Here is a 23,547-nt window from a genome sequence, read left to right as displayed (position 1 = left end):
GGGCGAGTAGGCGACGTCAGCACGGTCGCGTGAGTGATCAGGACATGGACACAGATTTCTCTGAAAGCATGGGCCCTGCCAATGCATGCATCATGGTGCTAATGGGGCAGGTTCATGCTGTGGAACGCCGATTCTGGGCTCGGGAAACAAGCACAGACTGGTGGGACCGCATAGTGTTGCAGGTCTGGGACGATTCCCAGAAGCGCATGAATACCAAGATGAGAGCAGCCCTCACAGTTGAGAAGCGAGTGGCGATAGCCCTGTGGAAGCTTGCGACGCCAGACAGCAACCGGTCAGTTGGGAATCAATTTGGAGTGGGCAAATCTACTGTTGGAGCTGCTGTGATGCAAGTAGCCCACGCAATCAAAGATCTGCTGATATCAAGGGTAGTGACCCTGGGAAATGTGCAGGTCATAGTGGATGGCTTTGCTGCAATGGGATTCTCTAACACTGGTGGGGCCATAGACGGAACCCATATCCCTATCTTGGCACCGGAGCACCAAGCCGGCGAGTACATAAACCGCAAGGGGTACTTTTCAATAGTGCTGCAAGCTCTGGTGGATCACAAGGGATGTTTCACCAACATCAACGTGGGATGGCCGGGAAAGGTACATGACGCTCGCATCTTCAGGAACTCTGGTCTGTTTCAAAAGCTGCAGGAAGGGACTTTATTCCCAGACCAGAAAATAACTGTTGGGGATGTTGAAATGCCTATATGTATCCTTGGGGACCCAGCCTACCCCTTAATGCCATGGCTCATGAAGCCGTACACAGGCAGCCTGGACAGTAGTCAGGAGCTGTTCAACTACAGGCTGAGCAAGTGCAGAATGGTGGTAGAATGTGCATTTGGACGTTTAAAGGTGCGCTGGCGCAGTTTACTGACTCGCTTAGACCTCAGCGAAACCAATATTCCCACTGTTATTACTGCTTGCTGTGTGCTCCACAATAGCTGGGAGAGTAAGGGGGAGACGTTTATGGCGGGGTGGGAGGTTGAGGCAAATCGGCTGGCTGCTGGTTACGTGCAGCCAGACACCAGGGCGGTTAGAAGAGCACAGGAGGGCGCGGTACGCATCAGAGAAGCTTTGAAAACCAGTTTCATGACTGGCCAGGCTACGGTGTGAAAGTTCTCTTTGTTTCTCCTTGATGAAACCCCCCGCCCCTTGGTTCACTCTACTTCCCTGCAAGCTAACAACCCTCCCCTCCTCCCTTTAATCATTGCTTGCAGAGGCAATAAAGTCGTTGTTGCTTCACATTCATGCATTCTTTATTCATTCATCACACAAATAGGGGGATGACTACCAAGGTAGCCCAGGAGGGGTGGTGGAGGAGGGAAGGAAAATGCCACACAGCACTTTAAAAGTTTACAACTTTAAAATTTATTGAATGCCAGCCTTCTTTATTTTGGGCAATCCTCTGTGGCGGAGTGGCTGGTTGGCCGGTGGCCCCCCCACCGTGTTCTTGGGCGTCTGGGTGTGGAGGCTATGGAACTTGGGGAGGAGGGCGGTTGGTTACACAAGGGCTGTAGTGGCAGTCTGTGCTCCAGCTGCCTTTGCTGCAGCTCAACCATACACTGGAGCATACTGGTTTGGTCCTCCAGCAGCCTCAGCATTGAATCCTGCCTCCTCTCATCAAGCTGCCGCCACATATGAGCTTCAGCCCTGTCTTCAGCCCACCACTTACTCTCTCCAGCCCGCCACCTCTCCTCCCGGTCATTTTGTGCTTTCCTGCACTCTGACATTATTTGCCTCCACACATTCGTCTGTGCTCTGTCAGTGTGGGAGGAGAGCATGAGCTCAGAGAACATTTCATCACGAGTGCGTTTTTTTTTCTTTCTAATCTTCACTAGCCTCTGGGAAGGAGAAGATCCTGTGATCATTGAAACACATGCAGCTGGTGGAGAAAAAAAAAGGGACAGCGGTATTTAAAAAGACACATTTTATAAAACAGTGGCTACACTCTTTCAGGGTAAACCTTGCTGTTAACATTACATACATAGCACATGTGCTTTCGTTACAAGGTCACATTTTGCCTCCCCCTACCGCGTGGCTACCCCCTCAACCCTCCCCCCTCCCCGTGGCTAACATCAGGGAACATTTCTGTTCAGCCACACGTAAACAGCCCAGCAGGAATGGGCTCCTCTGAGTGTCCCCTGAAGAAAAGCACCCTATTTCAACCAGGTGACCATGAATGATATCTCACTCTCCTGAGAATAACACAGAGAGATAAAGAACGGATGTTGTTTGAACGCCAGCAAACATACACTGCAATGCTTTGTTGTACAATGATTCCCGAGTACGTGTTACTGGCCTGGAGTGGTAAAGTGTCCTACCATGGAGGACGCAATAAGGCTGCCCTCCCCAGAAACCTTTTGCAAAGGCTTTGGGAGTACATCCAGGAGAGCCGCGAATGCCAGGGCAAAGTAATCCTTTCACATGCTTGCTTTTAAACCATGTATAGTATTTTAAAAGGTACACTCACCGGAGGTCCCTTCTCCGCCTACCGGGTCCAGGAAGCAGCCTTCGGTGGGTTCGGGGGGTACTGGCTCCAGGTCCAGGGTGAGAAACAGTTCCTGGCTGTCGGGAAAACCGGTTTCTCCGCTTGCTTGCTGTGAGCTATCTACAACCTCATCATCATCATCTTCTTCTTCTTCGTCCCCAAAACCTGCTTCCGTGTTACCTCCATCTCCATTGAAGGAGTCAAACAACACGGCTGGGGTACTGGTGGCTGAACCCCCTAAAATGGCATGCAGCTCATCATAGAAGCGGCATGTTTGGGGCTCTGACCCGGAGCGGCCGTTCGCCTCTCTGGTTTTTGGGTAGGCTTGTCTCAGCTCCTTAAGTTTCATGCGGCACTGCTTCGGGTCCCTGTTATGGCCTCTGTCCTTCATGCCCTGGGAGATTTTGACAAAGGTTTTGGCATTTCGAAAACTGGAACGGAGTTCTGATAGCACGGATTCCTCTCCCCATACAGCGATCAGATCCTGTACCTCCCGTTCAGTCCATGCTGGAGCTCTTTTGCGATTCTGGGACTCCATCATGGTCACCTCTGCTGATGAGCTCTGCATGGTCACTTGCAGCTTGCCACGCTGGCCAAACAGGAAATGAGATTAAAAAGTTCGCAGTTCTTTTCCTGTCTACCTGGCCAGTGCATCTGAGTTGAGAGTGCTGTCCAGAGCGGTCACAATGGAGCACTCTAGGATAGCTCCCGGAGGCCAATACCGTCGAATTGCGTCCACAGTACCCCAAATTCAACCCGGCAAGGCCGATTTAAGCGCTAATCCACTAGTCAGGGGTGGAGTAAGGAAATCGATTTTAAGAGCCCTTTAAGTCGAAATAAAGGGCTTCATCGTGTGGACGGGTGCAGGTTTACATCGATTTAACTCTGCTAAATTCGACCTAAAGTCCTAGTGTAGACCAGGGGTAAGAAAAGACCAAAATCTGCTGCTAGCACTGGAGCAGCCACTGTGATTGGTATGGTATTGAAATGTTTATATATACACACACAAACTGGACGAGGGGACCCAATTTTTTTTAAGGAAGTGTTGATGGAACTTGCATCCCCTTCATCTCTGCTGTAAATTACAGCTTGTATCACTTTTCAGGCTTTCTATGGTTCTTTATCATATTTAGCAACAGCAGCTTTGTGTGATTATACAGTGTGGGAACACAGAACTCAATAAATGAGACATTTAACAATTTTTGTTTTCTGTATTATTGCAACAACCAATTTCTATTCAAACTTATCCAATCACAGTTTAAACTTTAAAAAAAAAAAAAAAAAAAAGCCCTAGGAAAATGGGCAACATTGAGAAGTTCAGAAATTTACACCCAAAAAGAGTTTTTAATTGGAACGCCCAAAAGACTGACTAATGGCAGTAGTAGGTACCAGCTGTACATGCTGAATAATAGAAAATTTCAAAAAGTATAAAAACTAGCCAGTTTTCACAAAGCTGGCCCTTAAATATATCACTTATTTGCATACTGAATACTTTCCTCCCTCTTAATCTTCACAGATGTGTTTCACTGGACATTATGAATCATTTTTTTACAATGGTTATGTATATGCCAACTCAGTTTGATAGCAATAGGACATGTACCCTGAAAAATCAGGCCCTAAACATCTCAAGTTGGGCATCCAAAATTAGTGGACATGTGACCATTTTAGCCTTATTTTCTGCTCTTCAGTTGCACTTATGTAAAGGGGCAAGTAATACCTCCTTTCTTCACTGGCAGGTTGTGAAGATAAATTTGTTAATGTTTGTGAAACAGATGTAAGCACATGTTTAGTACTGAGTTTAAAAAAAAATGTTGAATACATATCAGCTCAGTGAGCAATATCTGTCTTGTACACCAAATGAAGCTGTGGTCTTGTGGGAAGAAAATAGAATATGACCATGTCATTAAAGACTATAACAATACTTATGTACAAGGGGTCAAATTTAGGTTTCACAGGCAGCCTTTATTCAGGCATTTCCTTATGTATGAGTGCACTGCTTTGTAATGTATGTTAATTTTAACAGTTTTGTATGAATATCCTAGGTTTCAAAAAACAAAAAGAAAAAAACAAACTGAAAATAAACTGAATTGTGTGGAACCATATAGACCCTTTACATGGGTTATCAGCGAAGACTGTAACCTTTAGATCCAGAACACTGATTTCTACCACTTAAAATACAATGGAGTAACTGATAGAAAATAACCACCAGCTACTGCTATGTGGACCAGCCACAAAAGTGAGATAAGACACTTTGCCAGAGGGTTTCATAAATATTTGCTAGACAGCAGAAGAATGATCAGGCTCAAAAATCCTTGCTTCTAGTCCAGGCTCAGGGAGGCCGGGGGGGGGGGGGGCGCGGGAGAGTGTTCTCTAGTGGTTACAGATACTTTCCCTTTTCACTCTATCTGCCCCTGCCCTTAGAATGCAGTCCTGGTCTCAGCCCTTATCCCCATCCCTCCAAAGCCTGCCCCATTTCAAACCTGCTCCAGGACAGGCTATCTCTGCCCTGGCCTAGCCCTTCCTGGAGCCTGTCTCTGTCCCCTCTGCATTCCAATCAGGCTGATTCCTCCTAGATGTCACAGAGCACAGGAGAGTCTCCCTGCTCTCAGTTCCTGTGTCAGGCACCACAGTGTCTCCTGGCTGCCAGGAGGAAACTTATAGGAAAAGGCTGATGGAAGTAGAGCCACTCTAATAATTTATAAATACTATATGTTGACCTAGTTATTAGGCTTAACCAAGAGATCTTCAATGACCTGAAACTGGAAAAAGAGTCATACGAAGAGTGGAAACTAGGTCTAATTACAAAGGATGAATATGATGTAAGCAAGGTCTGAATGAGCTCTCCCCTGACAGCTAGCTGGGAGAGAGAGAGACTTCAGGAGCAAATTGTATTTGCATGAGCACACCTACTCTGCTTAGATTTCAAGCAGATAGTGCGGTGTTGCTCAAAGTGATCAACTTTGGCTGGTGTTGGGTTACAAATCACTTTAGTACTGACTGCAGGGGAATGAAATGATGTTATCAATATTGTTGTCTTTGCTGTATGACTAAAGGGGAGCAGAACTGTGCTTAACCTGTCCCAAATGAGGGGGTCACCCTCAGCTGAAAGGACCTCGTTAAGCCAGGTGCTCAATTGCCAGAGCCTTGTGAAAGTAAGAGGGATGGGGATAGGTATCCCAGATGGTAGGTGTGGACTTTTCTTAAAGGTCCCTGGTCTGGTTTACCCTGTTCCTCCCCAGAGTTTAAAGATGAAGCTAATTAGGCATCATTAGGAGCCTTTTGTTATGTTAAGTACTCAATGAGAGCTGAAATCACTTGTGGTAGAGCAGTGTTTCTGCCCATCCTACTGAGAGCTTAAAAAAATCACTAAGAGACTGACCTACAGAGGTTACAGTCAAGAGACAAGTGGCAGTGGAAGGTGACTGATGGGTGGCCGGTGGGAGGAGCCAGTGAAAGTGGCAAGCAGTCAGCCGGCAAAAGTGGTGAGCAGTCAGCCGGCTGCAGACAACGAGAAGCAGCAGTTGGCAGGGTGGCCAGCCAGAGCAAGTGCTCAGATGGCGGAGCAAGCCAGGTGTCTTTTTCACCGGGTGGGAGGTGGACTCACACAAATGTATTTCTGAACCCTGGGTCCTCACTGACCAAGCACAACTACTGTGAGTGGGATATGGTGAGGGAGCAGAGGGGGGCACAGTAAAGGAACTTTTGGTTGTAGAACATGAGGCAGAAGGCACTGCCCCTCCCACTCTGGGGTGGGTGTCCTGCTCACAGTTATAGGTTTATGAATCCTGCTTGCGGCATTTTCCCTAATTAATGTTGAGTGACTTCTCTCCTTGCATTAAAAGTTTCTTTTCTACACTCAGACTCCATGCTTGCGAGTGGGGAAGTATTGCCTTTCAGGCGCCCCGGGGTGATGTGTAATTTTCCCATGTTATTGGGTGGAGGCTTGAGCCGGTTCTGTGTTGTATTGTTGAAAAGGAACCCCTAGATATTGAACCTGGCCCTGGCTGCTGCCAGCTCCACCTGTCAGAAAGGTTACAATTTAAAAAACCAACACAAGCATATAGGGACAAAATTAGAAAGTTTAATCATTGCCCTAAATAGGGACATAAAGTGTAACAAGAAAATATTTTACAAATAAGTTAGAAGCAAGAGAAAGACCAAGGACAGGGGTCGGTCCTGGGGCTGGTTTTGTTCAACATCTTTAATAATGATCTGGATGATGGGATGGATAGCACCCTCAGCAAGTTTGCGGATGACACTAAGCTGTGAGGAAAGGTAGATAATGCTGGAGGGTAGGGATAGGGTCCACAGTGACCTAGCCAAATTGGAGGATTGGGCCAAAAGAAATCTGATGAGGTTCAACAAGGACAAGTGCAGAGTTCTGCACGTCGGAAGGAAGAATCCCATGCACTGCTACAGGCTGGGGACCGCCTGGCTAAGCATCAGTTCTGCAGAAAAGGACCTGGGGATTACAGTGGACGAGAAGCTGGATATGAGTCAGCAGTGTGCCCTTGTTGCCAAGAAGGCCAATAGCATATTGGGCTGTATTAGTAGAAGCACTGCCAGCAGATTGAGGGAAGTGATTATTCCCCTCTATTCGGCACTGGTGAGGCCACACCTGGAGTATTGTGTCCAGTTTTGGTCCCCCCCACTACAGAAGGGATGTGGACAAATTGGAGAGAGTCCAGCAGAGGGCAACTAAAATGATTAGGGGGCTGGGGCATGACTTATGAGGAGAGGCTGAGGGAACTGGGGTTATTTAATCTGCAGAAGAGAAGAGTGAGGGGGGATTTAATAGGAGCCTTCAGCCTGAAGGGAAGTTCCAAAGAGGATGGAGCTAGGCTGTTCTCAGTGGTGGCAGATGACAGAACAAGAAGCAATGGTCCTAAGTTGCAGTGGGGGAGGTCTAGATTGGATATTAGGAAACACTATTTCACTAGGAGGGTGGTGAAGCACTGGAATGGGTTATCTATCTCCATCCTTAGAGGTTTTTAAGGCCCAGCTTGACAAAGCCTTGGCTGGGATGATTTAGTTGGTGTTGGTCCTGCTTTGAGCAGGGGGTTGGACTAGATGACCTCCTGAGGTCCCTTCCAACCCTAATATTCTATGATTCTATGCCAGGCCCATTACTGAATGAGGAGGGAAATACAATAACAGAAAACATAGCAATGGCTCATGTATTAAATGCCTTTTTTGTTTCAGTTTTCACCAGAAAGGTTAGCAGTGATTGGACAACTAAAAGAGTGAACAGCAGTGTAAATGGGGTAGGATCTAAGTAAATGATCTTTGCAGCAGCATTCTGAATGGATAATAGTGGGTAAAGGTTGCATTTCTTAATGCCAGAGAAAAAGATGGTGAAATAATCAAGTCGTAAGATCATGAGGGCCTGGATTAGAGTTTTAGCTGTGAGGATGGATAGAAAAAGATGTATCTTAGAGATGTTATGCAGAAAGAATCACCAAGATTTAGACATAGTCTGATGTGAGAACCTAAAGAAGTTTGGCTGCCAAACTCTTTAACAAGTCTCTACTTAGCATGTGTGAACCATGATTTTTCAAGGGTTAATAACTTGGCCAAATTTGGTCTGATATTCATAAGAATGAATAAAGCACATTCTTGTCATCACAGCAACACCCCTGCTGAATTTCCACCAGTGTCAAAGCAGGGAAGCACTATAGATTGTCAGTGAAAACGTTGTAAGAGGTTTTTTAATATGGGCAAAATAACTTATTTTTTTCCCTAAAGTTGTTCTAACAAATTACTGAAATGGGTTTTTTTAAACACTCCAAGAATATTCACCCTCAAGTAGACATGCAGCATGGAAAAGCTTCTGTCCATAGGATTCAAATTTGACAAAGTTATAAGAAACTGAATACAGGGTCTTATAATGTAAGTGTTAGGCAGTATCTGTAGGGGAGAGAAAGGGAGCGAGTGTGCAAAACATACAAAATTCCCATGAGGATTTGTAGTTGTTTGAGTTGGGGAATCCAAGTGCTTCGTTTTGCTTTTAGAAGTTATTTAATTTCTTCAACAGTAGTTATTTCTTCAGTTTCATATTTTGTTGGTGGTAGATCCATAGATTCCCTCTATTGAAGGGAAGAAAAAAAAATCTCCCTTTAGTTTCATGCATGAGATTAACTAGAAATTTACCACTTGAGACTTCAGTTTATTCATTTAATGGTTAAAGGTATTTAATGGAATTATTTCATTTTTTTCCTTTAATTTTTCTTTATAATCCCACCTCTTGGTTATCAGAGAGTTATCATTAAGAGGAAAACAAAATTGGGTATACCAGTATTATGATACCTCAAGGGCAAAATCAACATTACATTGTTTTGCAATGTAAAAGATGTTTCCAGAAAACAATAAATTAATATCTTCCAGCTAAGAGCCAGTCTTGTTTATTTCAACACTATTGACGTGATAGTCAAGAGCTAAATGTCAATTAGCCATGTCAAACTGAATAAAACCAAAGGAGGTGATTTGAATACTGAACTTCTCTTTCAGTTCTCCCAGACATGGTAAAGAAAAATAAAGTTATTCTCAGTCTGTGAATGTCTCTCTGTTGTCTAGTTTTCTATTAACCCAAATAGATTGTAGATAAATGGTGAAACACTTTGGTTCTTACAGTTTTTACTCATGCAAAACTCCAATGAATGTGAATGGGAATTCTGCAGTCCTTACTCACGCATATTAAGACGGTATGAAGAAGCAACACAGCAGGGCTGGCAAAAGAATTATCTTTATGTTTTGACCCTAATCAAGTGACACTGGTCAGAATTACAAACATCTATATACCTGTAATTGACCGGTATCAATAGTCACTCAGCATTAGAATGGGAGAACCAGTGGGCTGGAACAACTGTTTAACAGCACATAACACTGAACAACAACAAAGAAGAATTCACATCAAACTGTCTTAATATTTGTAAATTGAAATGCAAACCTCGACTTTTTGTGCCAGACCTTCCAGTCTGTGATAGATCCTTACAATCAACAAATTTTACATAAGAAAAATGTACCTGTATATTTTTATCAGATAGTTGGAAAAGTTCATCAAATTTGTTTTTTGGCTGTGGAACTGGAGAAAACATTTTTTTCAAACTGCAGTATCTTTGGGAACAAAAAGAAATGGTGAAGAAAAAAAAAAAGATGGGTATAGGACATGCACAAATATTTTCTGTTCTATTACATGTTTGAGACATTTCTTATTTTCCTTTTTCAGTGGAGGAACTGAAAATTTATGCTTGGTTAGCGTAGAGCGGAGTAACATCAATTAATTGTTTAGAATTTTGATTACTACTACTACTTGCCTTGTGACTGGTTAAAAAAAAAATCACAGAAAGTCACTCTCTTCTAATACTAAACAAGGAACTTGATTAGAATAAGGAAACCATTTTAGGCCTGATTCTCCATTGCCCTGAGCTTTATGATGCCATTTACATAATTGCAAAGTAAATGAAAAATGCTATTGAATAGGAATGATAGCAATTTACATTTATTTTGCATTAGTGTAAATAGCCACACAGGTGGAGAATTATGCTCCTTATTAAAGCTCTTATGTTTCACTTGTAACCTTCTGCCCAAAACTTGCTCCACTGCTGTCCCACTGACCTGGCTTCCTGCTGCAGTGTTAAAGAAACAGTACAAATATTACTTGACAGGATTTAATATATAGGAAAGCATAGTTACAGACTTGTCATTGATTTCACTACTCCAGGTGTTTACTTATATAAATTAGATTGCAAGCTTTTTGGGACACAAAACTTTAGAAAAGACAATCTTTGTATGTAACTGCACCAAAAACTATGTTAAAAGAACATTATTAAGATTGCAAAGTCAAGCAGTGCAAGGCTAGGTAATGCCAGAATTAAGGTTGCCTGGGCAATCTTAGTTCTGCCCTCTTGTGTGCATGCATTACAATATAGTCTTTAATTACATAATCTCATATTATTTTGCAGAACTCCTGCCTCATTCAATTCACAGGATGGACCTGCTCTGGGTTGTGTAGTGAATGAGTGTATTGTGTGTAGGTTCCCTGGCTCATTTGTTGCAGAATTTGGAAAGTATGCAGTGAATGAGGTAGGGCTCACAGGAAGAGAAAAGCTGGTCGCCTGGTTGAGGCAGTTGAATGATGCCCTCGAGAACTGAATTCTATCCCTGCCTCTGCCAGAGTTCCCGTGAGATTCTGTACTCACTTAAATCAAACTTTCCGCAGGTGGTCGCTAATTGTGTGTTCCACTTTTTAAGAGTACCTGACTTGAAATCCTTGGTCTGAGCTGCAGAAGTGCTGAGAACTGACAACTGCAACTGAAGTCAATGGAAGTTTCACTTTGAACACATGAAGTTCTACATAATTCTGAGTACTCAGAAAAATAAGGTCCTAGATGTCTCAGATTGAGCATCCAAAATTAAAGTGGATAGTTATGACCTTAATCTCTCTGTGCCTCTTCTTCCCATCTGTAAAATGGGAATAAAATAGCCCCTTTCATCTCACAGGGGTATTGGGGAAATAATTCATTAATGTTTATGAAGCACTCTAGTGAAGGTACTATAGTAATGAGCACCATGTATAAAAGCCTATTTAAAAATCAGTAATTCTGTTTTTACAGCAGGATTAGAATACTGTGCAATAAAAAAGGCCTGGGACCCACAGACTGAATAATGAGGATAAAACAAAATACTGACTAGCGGTTCATTAAATGCACACCATTCTGTGCACTGAATGAGGCAGAGGTCCTGTGGAAAAAATAGTATATATGTGGTCATATTAAAGACTGTATCATAATGCACATGCACAAGGGCAATAAATCAGGGTTGTACAAGTTGCTATTTCCTAACTTCTGAGTGCTTGACTTTGCACATGAATGTGATTTAATGGATTTTTGGTGTGTAATTACCTACGATTTTTAAAAAGCCTGTTGAAAAACCCCCCAGAAATTCCATCATATGGCATCAAATTGACATCTTCATGGGTCATCAGCAGGGTTGGAATCTTTCAACCTCCACCACATAGACCTCTGCCATTTCAGCTAATAGATAACTGGTACCAATAGTAGGTTGTTATCCTCTGTCAACCAACATTAGAGGGAGATGGGACACATTGCCAGTGTGGTTCACAGATTTTGCTGACAGATTTTGCCGAGGGACATACTGGCTGCCGCTTCCCGCAGCCCCCTTTGGCCGGGCTCAGCGAACCGCAGCCAGTGGGAGCAGCGATTGGCTGAACCTGTGGACGCGGCAGGTAAACAAACCGGCCCGGCCCACTAGAGGCTTTCCCTGAACAAGCGGTGTCCCAAGTTTGGGAAACACTGCTCTAGTGGGCACAGACTCTTCTGTCCATCCCCCACAGGCTTTACCTCTTCTTCCCCATTTCCCCCAAACTGTCCCTCTCCCAGTCCTTTCTCTATCCCACCACTGGCTACCAGTCCCATTCTCCTCACTAGCCTGTCCCAGTCTCCACTCCTTAGGCAACTGATCCCAATCCTAGCCTCTTTGTCCAGTAAGACCTAGTCACCATCCTCTCCAACTCCCAGCCTCCTTGACCAGCCATTACCAGTCCTCCCTCCCCTTATGCCTCAGTTCCTTGTCCCCAGTTGTCTTGCTCAGCCAGTCCCAGTTCCCTCCCCTGCTCCCAGTCTCTCTCCTGGGGCTTCTTGTCCAATCTCAGTGTTCTCATCTCCCCTGGCTGATTGTCCCAGTTTCATTGTCCTGTTAGCTCCAGTTCTCCTCCTGCAGACAAGCTCATTGTCAGATCTCTCTCCCTTCCCCACACTTTCTCCTCATCCCACTGGTTTCCAGTCCCAATCTCACCCAGCTTCTCATCCAATCACAGTTTCCTCTCCACCCATTCTCTTCATCTTTCCCCCATTTCTCTCTTTGGCTCCCAGACCTAGTCTTGCCCAGTTAGGCCCAGTTTTTGCCCCCAACACTCCTTGTCCCGATCTATTCCCCTAGACTTCTCATGCAATGCCTTACATTGGGTTCTTGATCCCTCTGTGTTTGAATCAGACTACTCCCTCCTCCATGTTGCCTGAGTGCTAGCAGGGTGTCACTGAGAGGACAGGGGAGACAGGCTCCCTGATCTCAGTTCTGGTGTTCAGCCCCACTTCGTTTCAGTGCAGCTGGGAGCAGCCATTATAGGGAATGAACCCCTGTAGTCTTGGTCTGGAGCATGCTCCAGTCACTTTGTGGGGATGATGCATAGGCAGTTCGGTCAGCATCAGGAGCTGTGAGAGACTCAAGCATGCAGGTGAGGGTGAAATCTTTAGAGATTTCAGCTGTTAAGCTCTAGCAAGGCCCTACTGAGCATGTGCAAATCTCAATTATTCAAAGGCTTATAACTAGGCCAAATGTTTGCAATTTTCACAGCAACAGCAAAAGACACAGCCACAAAGGGTACCAGTCTGCCAAATTTCAAGTCCCTGCTCCAAAGCATGGCTGCATCAGCATTAGAGCTATCCAAAGAAAAGATCGCTGTTTTTGTTTTTGTTTATTTACAAATGGCAAATCAGCAAATTTTTCCTAGCCTAATTCTCTGAGATGACTGAACTGTTTTGGCTGACGTGAAAGAAAGAAAGAAAGAAAGAAAGAAAGAAAGAAAGAAAGAAAGAAAGAAAGAAAGTTAATTCACCCTGATGCAGCATGGAAAATTTCTATCCAAATGGCTTGGCAAAGTTATAAACAACTGAAAACAGGAGTCTTAGAACGGGAAGTGTCGGGCAACCTTAATAAATAATGGTGGTACCAGTTCCCCCTAATATATTGCAATCCCTTTATAAATATCACCCTGCAAAAAAATATCAGGCAAAATTTAGACACTTAAAGTTGTTTTGGGGGGGTATATCCATGTTTCACAAAAAGTTTTACCTTTTGCAGAGAAAAAATATGACCAATGCCACTAGGATTGTTCCGAGTGCTATGAGGAGTAAAACAATTGTAGCTCTAAGAACTGTATCATCTGGGTTACCTTAAAGAAAGACAGTTACAAAGGTTATACATTTTTTGCATAGTAAAGATGAGCACACATGGCTATGTCAAATAGCTGCTTAGATGACCGATAGCAATGAATGCCAGCATGACAAGCCTACTTGTGTAATCTGAAATTCCTTTCAGTCTGATACTTTACTGAGTACAGGACTCAGGAACAGATAGAATTTATAAATCCAACAGAAGTATAGATCAACCAGGGCCATGTGTTATACCAGTAAAATAAAAAGCAGCAGGATCTTATTAAAGGGGAAAAGGCAAAATGCCACATTTATTGTCAATACAGAAAGAATCATAGTAAGCAGTTAGTTATAGCTATAACATTCCATTCAATCTCATATTTATTCACACATTCATTCATACACACACACACAGACAGGTTCTGCAAGGTTGTTATCATAGTTACCAGCCTTAGAGTTGCTCATGCCAAGCCACTGGCCAGGTGGCCTGGACATGAGGAGGGAGCAGGGCCTTGTCAGATGCTCATCTGATGCTCCTGGAAGTTGGTTTGCAGAATCAGACCCCAAAGTTCTCACTTGCTAGAGTCCATTTTTATAGGAATTTCTTCCTATGCCAGTCTATGGGAATTGCTTCATCATGCTGTTGCTGAATCAATCAGCAGATGGCACATTCCTGACGGCTCCGTGCTGCTAGCTGTTATCTTGTTCTTTGGTTCTCCCATCCTTGAGGCTGTTGGGTGGATTCCAGTCTGCCCTCCGGGGGTCCTCTGGTTATTTCCACTTGATGCCTTCTTCATCCAATGGATACTGGATTCTTAGGCTGGCACCTCCCTGATCATTCAGTTATTATCCACACCAAGCATTCATCCACATACATCCTCTATCTCTATTTTCATCACAATTGTTAACAAAGCGAGATGAATACAACAAAAGGGCGGGGAGTCTCTGGGTGCTGTTTCTGTTGTTACAGAGTATTGCTTTGAGTCTTTCTCTGTGTGAGTAGTTGTTGTTACAAAGAATTGCTCTGAGAACAGACTCTGTCTTAGGATGTACTAACACAATTAGCAGCTTGCAAGTTTCACACAGAGCGGCAGAGAAACAGTACCAAAAACCAAGAGACCTCTTAATTAGTAATACCCTGGAATTTAAACTATGGGGAATCAAACTCATTTGTGATTTTAATACAGAACTTCTTTAATATGATCCAACACATGGAGCCCAGGAGTTTCTGAGGATTCCATCAGATGACAAAAGAGGAGGAGGACAGGGATGAGGATACAGAGAATGAGGATGAGTAGGAGAGGACATGGTGGTGGAAGAAGAGATGACAACAATGAGCTGGTGGCAAAGGAACATGTGTTTATGATATGCCACACTCATCACCATGGTAGCTGAGCACTTATTGCTGTTTCAGTCTTAACTCTTTCTGGCATTCATTACCAGAGTATCTGAGTGCTTCCCAAATATTAAAAGGGACATGGTAATCTCCCTCACTTTCTTCTGAGCAGGTAGCAATAAAATATTTGAATCGAATTAAGATTTGTTTGTGTCTGTGAAGGTGAGACAGTAAGTGAAACAGGTAATTACCGAGGGAAAATTAAATAAAATACTCAACATCCTTACCAAACTCAATGGGCTCACTCCATTCCCCCCAATTCTCACTTATCCGACAAGCATCTCCTTTTGCTCTGACTTTCAAGGTGTATTTTTTTTCCCCATTGTAATTCTGAAATATGTAGCTTCTTTCTGTTACCTAAAAACAATGCAATGATTAGTATTATTAATAATAGCTACATGTATTATGGTAGTGCCTAAGGGCCAGCCAAGAATGCAGCCCATTGTGCTAGACACGGTACAAACACAGAATAGTTAGACTAAGTACTTCTCTTCATTGTATATGTAGCTGTTAATAACATGCAAGTTTTCATTTGTTGATCCAAGCTTTACATTGTGCCTGCTTATGTAAACAGAATATGGTTGTGACACACTGTACCTCAAAATGGCACCCTGAAACTCCCATATTCATCATTCATATGTGGTTGTGATATTTCATATAGAGCATGCCATATAAGAAATCATATGAAAGGTCATGATCTGCTGAAACCCCTTGTTCTGTCCAAATACGTATATCATCAGTGTGTATGAAGTTATGAGATTTTGTTGTATGGTTACTGAAATATACTGTAAATTTGTTAGTGACATACAAAGGACTCCAACCCAGGAGGGTGTTCAATGACCATTAATCAGCTGGGGACTTATAATCAAGGGATTTACAATTCAATGACAGTTGGCCAAGCACCACACAATGGGGACAGCTCAACTCTATGACTCAGTTGCACAAGGCCACACCAGGGAGATTGCTCAACCCAGTGACTCAGCGAAGCCCACCAGGACGTGTCTGGACAAGTGTCTTCTAGACACAAGGACTGAGGATATAAAATAGGGAACAGTGGCAGCATGCCTTTGCCTTTCTCCTCCCCTATCTATGCTGGGAGAAACAAGAACGCTGAGAAGATGTCCTCCCAATGCTATTCACTGTCTCTGCTAGACACTACTGTGTTTGAGTCCACCCAATAGCTCCTATACAGTATATCGTAAAGACCTACACTACTTTATGTTACTAGGATTTAGTTCCTTTAAGATATGGTTCTGCTAACTCTTGGATGGCTTTCTGGATTGAGGTGAAGTACACAGGTCATATTCCTGTTAAAGTGAATATCTTGGCACATATTGGAACCCCACTCAATAAGATACTGAGGCTCCTACAGAGCTTGAAGTTTTCTTTGTCTAATTTAAACTGTCCTAAGCTTTTGATGTTGGGTTTTTTGTTGATATTTGTTTGCCACCATACATGGGAAAGTATTGCAAAGAAGAGAACACAATTTGTTTCCCACCTTTTGCAAAACGACATCAAATTATGATAAAGAGACAGAATGTATTTTATTTGTATCATGTTGATACAAATAAAATACATTCTGTGTATGTGTGAATGTGTGTGTGTGAAACCAATAGAAAACGGAAGGTTTTGAAAGGTATGTGGAAAGTTAGATAATGGTCTATCTTTGAATGAAGTACCTGATGTGCTAGGTCAGTGGTTTTCAATCTGTGGTCCGCAGACCCCGTGGGGTCTGAAGATTATATCTAAGGGATTCGTGAAAGGTTGTCATTACCATAGAACAGTCGTTTTCAACCTGTGGGTCTGCAAACTATGACTAAGATTTCCAAAGGGGTCTGCAGCTCCATGTAAAAATTTTTAGGGGGTCCATCCAGGTTACATAAATCCTTGATTCTGGCCCAACAGTTTGGAATATGATATATTTAAGAAAACTGATACATAAAGATACCTTATAGTATGCTACTGTGACACTGAGCCAGTGAGGGTTAAGCAATCAGAAGGCTAAGTGACCCAAAATCAACCTTAAAGACATATTAGATAAGTATTGAAATGGTAAACAGGGACATTCCTTGTAGATAGTTATCAAAGCCATGTTAAAGTAGACTAAATTCTTTGAAATGTAAACCTGTATTGTTAGAGAATTAGAAGAAGATACTGAGTGTATTTGTCTTTGTTTACCTAGACCTTGTTTGATGTTAAAAATGTGCCCAGATTAGCTTGTGGATACTAAATGTCTGTTCCTGTCTGTTATTATATTCTATTGATTCAGGGATGAAAAAGAAATATTAACATTTATATGAAAACATTTAGATGAAACTTGGGGTGTAATAATACCATTATCTTTATTTCTCCTTGAAATTTGTAGTAAATTACCTATCAACTACTTGAATGGTTAATTACCTTATACTAATGAATGCAGCTAGTTACCAGTGTGTGCCTAGGAAATAGAGATTTACTTCAAAACAACAATGTATATTACCTATTCTTCATCCAAGGAATGCCTGCTGTGTCATAGCCTGCTAGCAAACTATAAAAGGACTCTTGGACCTGATCCTTTTCATCTCAGATCTGCTTAAACTTTGTCAGAGGAAGTTCAAGCTGCAAGACTCAGATCTCCAGGTACCCTGGACTGTCCCTGCAAATTCTTATGGAAGAATTTGAACAAACTCTGTACATGGACTAGCTATTGGACTATAACCTGTTAAACTGATTCTGGAAGGACTTTTTGCAAATCAGCAGCTCACCATTTCTGCTATGAAACTGACCTAAGAACTTTATTCATATCTATATGTATAATGATCTTTTAACCAAAGTATCTTTTTTTTTCTTTTTAAATAAATCTTAAATTAGCTAATAAGAATTGGCTATAAGTGTGTACTTGGGTAAAATCTGAAATATTCATTGACATGGTGGTCAATATGCCCAATCTCTTGGGATAGTTAGAACTTTATATATGGTGAATAAGATTTTAAGTAATCCTCACCATATTTGACAGACTTGGCTATCTTGGTGGGAGCCAAAGTTTGGATTGCTTAAGGGGAACTCTATTTTAGCTTCTTGGTAACCAGTAAAGGTATTACAGAATTGCTGCTTGGTCTAATTTCGGTGATCCTAATTAGAAGAATAAACCGTTGGTTATGGGGATCGTCTGCCCCATTCTTTGCAGTTGACCCTGATTGAGCAATCTCAGCATGGCCCCTCCAGCGGTCACGGTCACAGCTACTTGAGTGTTATACTGACACCAAAACTATTTAGGCACTAGTAACAATATTTTACACTGCACTAGACTAAATGCTAAGCCGGGACAAGACCATATATTAGTATGGGAAGAGAATAGTTACCGTATGAGACTCAGTTCTGCTTTTCTCGGGATTGGCCTGTAAAACAAAGAAAAATCTTTATTATTTTATTATTTGTTTTGTTACCCTGTAATAATCCATTTCTTTCTTTCTTTCTTTCTTTCTTTCTTTCTTTCTTTCTTTCTTTTCCTTTTTGATTATTTACTTGCTTGTTTGGTTCAGAAGAAGGTGCAAGTAGAATGTACAATATGTAAGATTCCAATATTATGCAATAAGTGTCCTCCTATCACATACAGATATCCCTGGTTGTAATTAATGACTGGCAAACCTGGAGAGTTTGCTCCAATAACTCTCCTGAGTTTGGTTTCTATTCAAAGTTTGGGCTTCTTGCATTTCAGGTTAAAAAAGAAAGGAAACTTAAATCTTCTTTCTTTCTTTCTTTCTTTCTTTCTTTCTTTCTTTCTTTCTTTCTTTCTTTCTTTCTTTCTTTCTTTCTTTCTTTCCTTAGCTAAGCAATTGCGTGATGCTGGTGCTGAATTAAAGTCTCCCTCCCCATTGCCCTGTTTCACTGTGACAACACAAAGGAAGAAGATGCTGAGGCTGAGGCTAAGTCTGGTTCCTGGGGTGCATATGTGGCTACTTTTGCTTGCCTTTTGTTCTTTCTTCTGTAAGCATGGTCTGAGTGAGTTCTCCCCTGACATGTAGTGATGCATGGGGAAACAGACTTTAGGAGCAAACTGTTTGCATAGACACATGTACTCTGCTGAGGTGCACAGCAGATGGAGCTGCTTTGCCCAAATGATCAATTCTGTCTGGTTTTGAGTTACAAATCACTCTAGTATTTGAGTGCAGGGGTAATAAAATGTTGTTATCCATATTGTAGGAGTAAAGGAAGCAGAATTGTGCTTAGCATGCCCTGATTGAGGGAGTCATCCTAAACAGAACCTCACTTGCTAAGCAGAGGGTAGGGATACCAAATCCCAGTGATGAAAAGAGTGAATGAGGCCAAGTGTGGTGTGGCTAAGGGTGGTGTGGACTCTTCCTGAAGAATTCTGGACACCATTTGAATGTGCATATTAGCAACTGGCCCCCATAAATGGAGAAGAGATAGAGTCAGAGGAAATCAATACCCACACTTTGCACTCAAGAAGGAGTGTTTGTATCTAACCAAGATGAATCATCAAATGGGGGTAGTACGGGACCAGCTGTTAGAACCATACAGGTACTGCCAGGCCATGTTGCGGTAGGCACATGACATCCCCTGCACATGACACCTAGGGAGAGAAAAGGCATTGGCTTGGATATTAGCCCTTTTCTACTGGCCAGACATACACTATGAAGTGAGAGAATATTGTTCCTCTTGTCTATAGTGTCAACTAGCTAGCAGCAGAGGGATCACCAAGGCACCCTTGGTCCCTCTGCCCTTGATTGAGACCCCTTTAAAAGAATAGGGGTGGACATGGTTGGATCCCTAGAAAAAACTGCAGCAGGGCATCAGTATTTACTAGTGATCATAGCCTACACAGCCAGGTATCTGGAGGCTCTTTCTCTCCGCTCCCCAAAAGTGACAGCTATAGCTCCAGAGCTCTTGAAGCTCTTCTCACATGTACAGTTTCCCTGTGAAATATTAACAGACCAAGGGACTAATTTCACTTCCCAACTGCTGCCAGAATGATGTTCCCTTCTGAAGGTCAAGTCCCTGAAGACCTTGGTGTACCATACACAAACTGACGGTCTAGTAGAACGGTTTCATAAGACCCTGAAGGGGATGTTCATGTGCTTTGTCAGCAACAACCCCAAGAAGTGGGACTGGCTACTCCTACCACTTCTGTTTGCCACAAGAGAGGTCCCAGAAGCCTCTAAGGGGTTCTCTCCATCTGAGTTGTTCTGTGGTCACCGACTGTGGGGTATCTTGGACCTGTTGCGAAAAGGGTGGGAAGAAGAAAAAGTGGGAGCCTTAAACATGACCCAATACATCTTTAACTTAAGGGAGCAATTCAGAAACAGAGGGGTGTTTGCCAGGGAGAATTTGAGGAATGCCCAGCACACCCAGGAACAAAATTACAATAAGGGGCACAGTTACGGACTTTTCAGCCAGGTGACCATGTTCTTCTTCTGCTGCCTTTAGCCAAGTCTAAATTAGTGGCCTGATGGCAGGGTCCATTCGAAGTGATCAGGCAGGCAGGTCCCGTGGACTATGAGATCAAACTACCCAGGAGGAGGAAGGAAACCAAGGTCTACTACATGAACCTTCTCAAACATTGGAGGGCATGGGAGGCCCTGCTGATAACTCCTCTTCCAGCAAAACCAGAACTGGTACCCCAGGTGCCTAGCAGCAAAGCTCCAGCAACAGTACTAGGGGGTGAAGGGCTCTCCCCTGCACAAAGGAAACAAATCCTCCCACTAATTGGGGACTTTTTTGTGGTGTTCTCCAACCACCTGGGGAGAACCGGTTGGTTCAACATCACTTAGAGACTACTGCAGGCCAGGCAGTCCGAGAAAATCCTAGACCCTTGTCACAAAGGATGTGGGAAATGGTCCGAGAGGAAGTACAAGCGATGCTGAAGATGGGGAGGAGGATTTATAGAATCCAAAAGTGAAGGGAGGAGCCCCATAGTTCTATTTCCCAAGCCAGACGGTATGGTTTGATTTTGCATCGACTTCAGGAAGGTAAGTGCCAACACAAAATTCTACGCCTACCCAATGCCAAGGGTGGACGAGTTATTAGAATGTCTGGAATCAGTGAGGCACCTCAGCACTATCGACCTGACAAAGGCTTACTGGCAGATCCCTTGATCCCCTTCCTCACAAGAGAAAATGGCTTTGTCCACCTCTTTTTGGGCACTTGCAATATAAGACCATGCCTTTTGGTCTCCACAGAACTGTTGCTACCTTCCAACTGCTTATGAATAAGATCCTCAATCCCCACCATCAATATGCTGCAGCATACATCATCAGTATTGTCTACAGTACCACCTGGGAAGACCACTTACAGCATTTATAGGAGGTGTTAAAAGCGCTATAGGAGATATGACTTACAGCCAACCTGGCGAAATGTAAGGTGGCTGTGAGCGAAGTGACCTATTTGGGGTACTGCGGAGGAGGTGACCTGGTAAAACTAGTGGTTGATAAGGTGTAGGCATGTCCCGTCCTCAAGACAAAGAGGCAAGTCAGACATTTTCTTGGTCTGGCAGGATATTACCAGCTGTTTAGCCCCCGCTTAACCTCAATTGCAGCTCCACTTATGGACCTCATAAAAGGCAACAACCCTAAGAAAATCCATGGGGATGGCAAGTGCGAGGAAGTGTTCAGAGAACTGAAAACATGACTATGCCAGGCAACCATGCTCTTCAGCCCTGCTTTTTTTCTTGGGAATTCATACTACACCCTGGTGCCTTGGACGTCAGTCTCAGCGCCGTCCTTTCACAAGACTTTGAAGGGGTAGAACACCGGGTCCTTTACCTACGTAGGAAGCTATTCACAAGGGAAAAGTAGTACTCCATTATTGAAAAGGATGCATTCGCTATCAAATGGGCAGTAGAAGCCCTCAGGTATTACCCGTTGCATAGCTCCTTTTTCCTGATCACAGATCACGCACCCCTATGCTGGGTTTAGTCCATGAGGGATACGAACCCTCATACAACCTTATAGTTTCCGAGTACAATACTGGGTGGGAAAGGACCATGCTAACATAGATTTCTTTTCACAGATTGGGGATGGAGACAACTCAACCCCGAATGGTTTTCCCACCTTGAGGGGTAGGATATGTGAAGGGACATAATCTTACTCTGGTATAGAAGAGGCTAACTATCTCCTCTGTGCCTGTTCCATGCTAACAAGACACACCAGCAAGACTTGTTCAGTCTGGTGTGGGAGGAGCTTAAAAGCGGGAAACCTACCACAGGAGGGGGCAGTAAACAGGAAGAAGGTTGCTCCAGCTAGGGACTGTTGGCAAAAGAGGGAGTCCAGCCGAGGAGGAGACAGCCGCAAGATGCACCACTCCTGAAGCCACCCTGACTAATAGTAAAGCAATACGCCCCAGGAAGAAGAGTAGAAGGTAAACCCCATGAAGGGGCAATAGATTCGGAGAGACTAAGCCCTTAGAGCAGACTCTCTAGGGGCCGCCTGAGAGGCTGATCCTTGTTCCAGCCAGACCTTCCCCTCTTGTAAAGGGAAGGGAAGAACAGGAGCCAAACTTCTGCTTGTGGGTGGTAGGCATAAGAACATAAGGCTGCAAAGAGATTCCCCAAAGACTGCCAAATGGGGAGAAGAGGAGGTAAATGACAGACAGTGGAACTCAGGGGGAGTCCAGGGAGCCTGTCCCTCCCCCCCACAAATCTATAAATGTAATTCAGATTTAACTGCTAATATTGAGGGAACAAGGTACTGGCTTTCTGACCTGGTAGAGGAGTCTTGTAGCACCTGAAAGACTAACAAATTTATTAGAGCATAAGCTTTCGTGGGCTATGACCCCTTTCTTCAGACGTATGGAGTGAAAATTACTAGGACTGGTAGGCTCAAGGTCTAAATTTCACTTTGAACAGGATTAAATTCCTCCCTTAATTTTATATAATTATTCTTTGATCTGATACTCTGCCCTTCTAGTTATATTTTCCTGTTATGCTCTGGCACTGAGTTCCTTTTATATAACATCTGAAGGGCCCAATCCTTAAACCAAGGGAAGTTTTGCCTCAGTAAGTACTGATGGCTGGTCTACACTGAAAAATTAGATTGATCTTCCATATTGCCCAGGGTGTGAAAAACGTACACACCCAAGTTCTGTAGTTAGTTTGACCTAACTCCTGGTGTAGACCCAGATAGGCTGATGGAAGAATTCTTCTGTCAAGCTAGCTACCACCTCTCGTAGGGGTGACAACTCCAGTGACGGAAAATCCCCATCAGTTATACCTTCTTTTCCCAGGGCTGAATTTGGGCTTATGAATGTCACATCACAGTCTTGATTTCTCCTTGCTCCAAGTCCCAGCTAGTTGTAGTAACCCAGTGCACAGTTAGCATCACACCAGTTGAATACAGAAGGCATTAAAAGGTTGGTTAATTAGTGCAAATCCCTGTCTCCTGCAACAAACTCTTACAATCAATTTATCTCAAGTGGAATAAAAGTATAGTCCATACAAAAAGCTACTTTAAAAGAATGTTAAATGTCCACAGTGAAGCACTGAAAATGTCAAAGGTTGTCTATACCATGACCTTTATAATGGAAACACATAAACAGGTAGGAACATCGCTGACACAAAGGACACCCCCTGCCAAATGCCATATATGAAATTACACACAAAACACCTGTGTTAAAAGAACATTATGTTTACAAAGTCAAGCACTCAAAATGTAGGTAACACAAAAATTAAAGTTCCTGTGCAAACTTAATTTGGCCCTTTGTAGTACTCAT

The 23,547-nt window shown here is 43.2% G+C and overlaps 1 protein-coding gene across 1 annotated transcript in view; it reads right to left on the bottom strand.

Annotated features, from left to right (window-relative positions):
- Nucleotides 1-6,557: 6,557 nt before the first annotated feature.
- The window catches only part of LOC102940756 (granulocyte-macrophage colony-stimulating factor receptor subunit alpha), a 34,925-nt gene continuing 17,935 nt past the window's right edge, over nt 6,558-23,547 (bottom strand). The window contains 5 exon segments of the mRNA XM_027825634.3: nt 6,558-8,582; nt 9,519-9,609; nt 13,366-13,465; nt 15,069-15,198; nt 18,183-18,218. Coding sequence (XP_027681435.3) covers nt 8,511-8,582; nt 9,519-9,609; nt 13,366-13,465; nt 15,069-15,198; nt 18,183-18,218 — 429 coding nt within the window. The 3' untranslated portion in view covers nt 6,558-8,510.

The sequence above is a fragment of the Chelonia mydas genome, chromosome 1 (genome assembly GCF_015237465.2).
Source record: "Chelonia mydas isolate rCheMyd1 chromosome 1, rCheMyd1.pri.v2, whole genome shotgun sequence".
NCBI classification, from domain to species: Eukaryota; Metazoa; Chordata; order Testudines; family Cheloniidae; genus Chelonia; species Chelonia mydas.
Note: the sequence above shows the minus strand (reverse complement) of the source record. Positions and strands in the feature narration are given on the sequence as shown.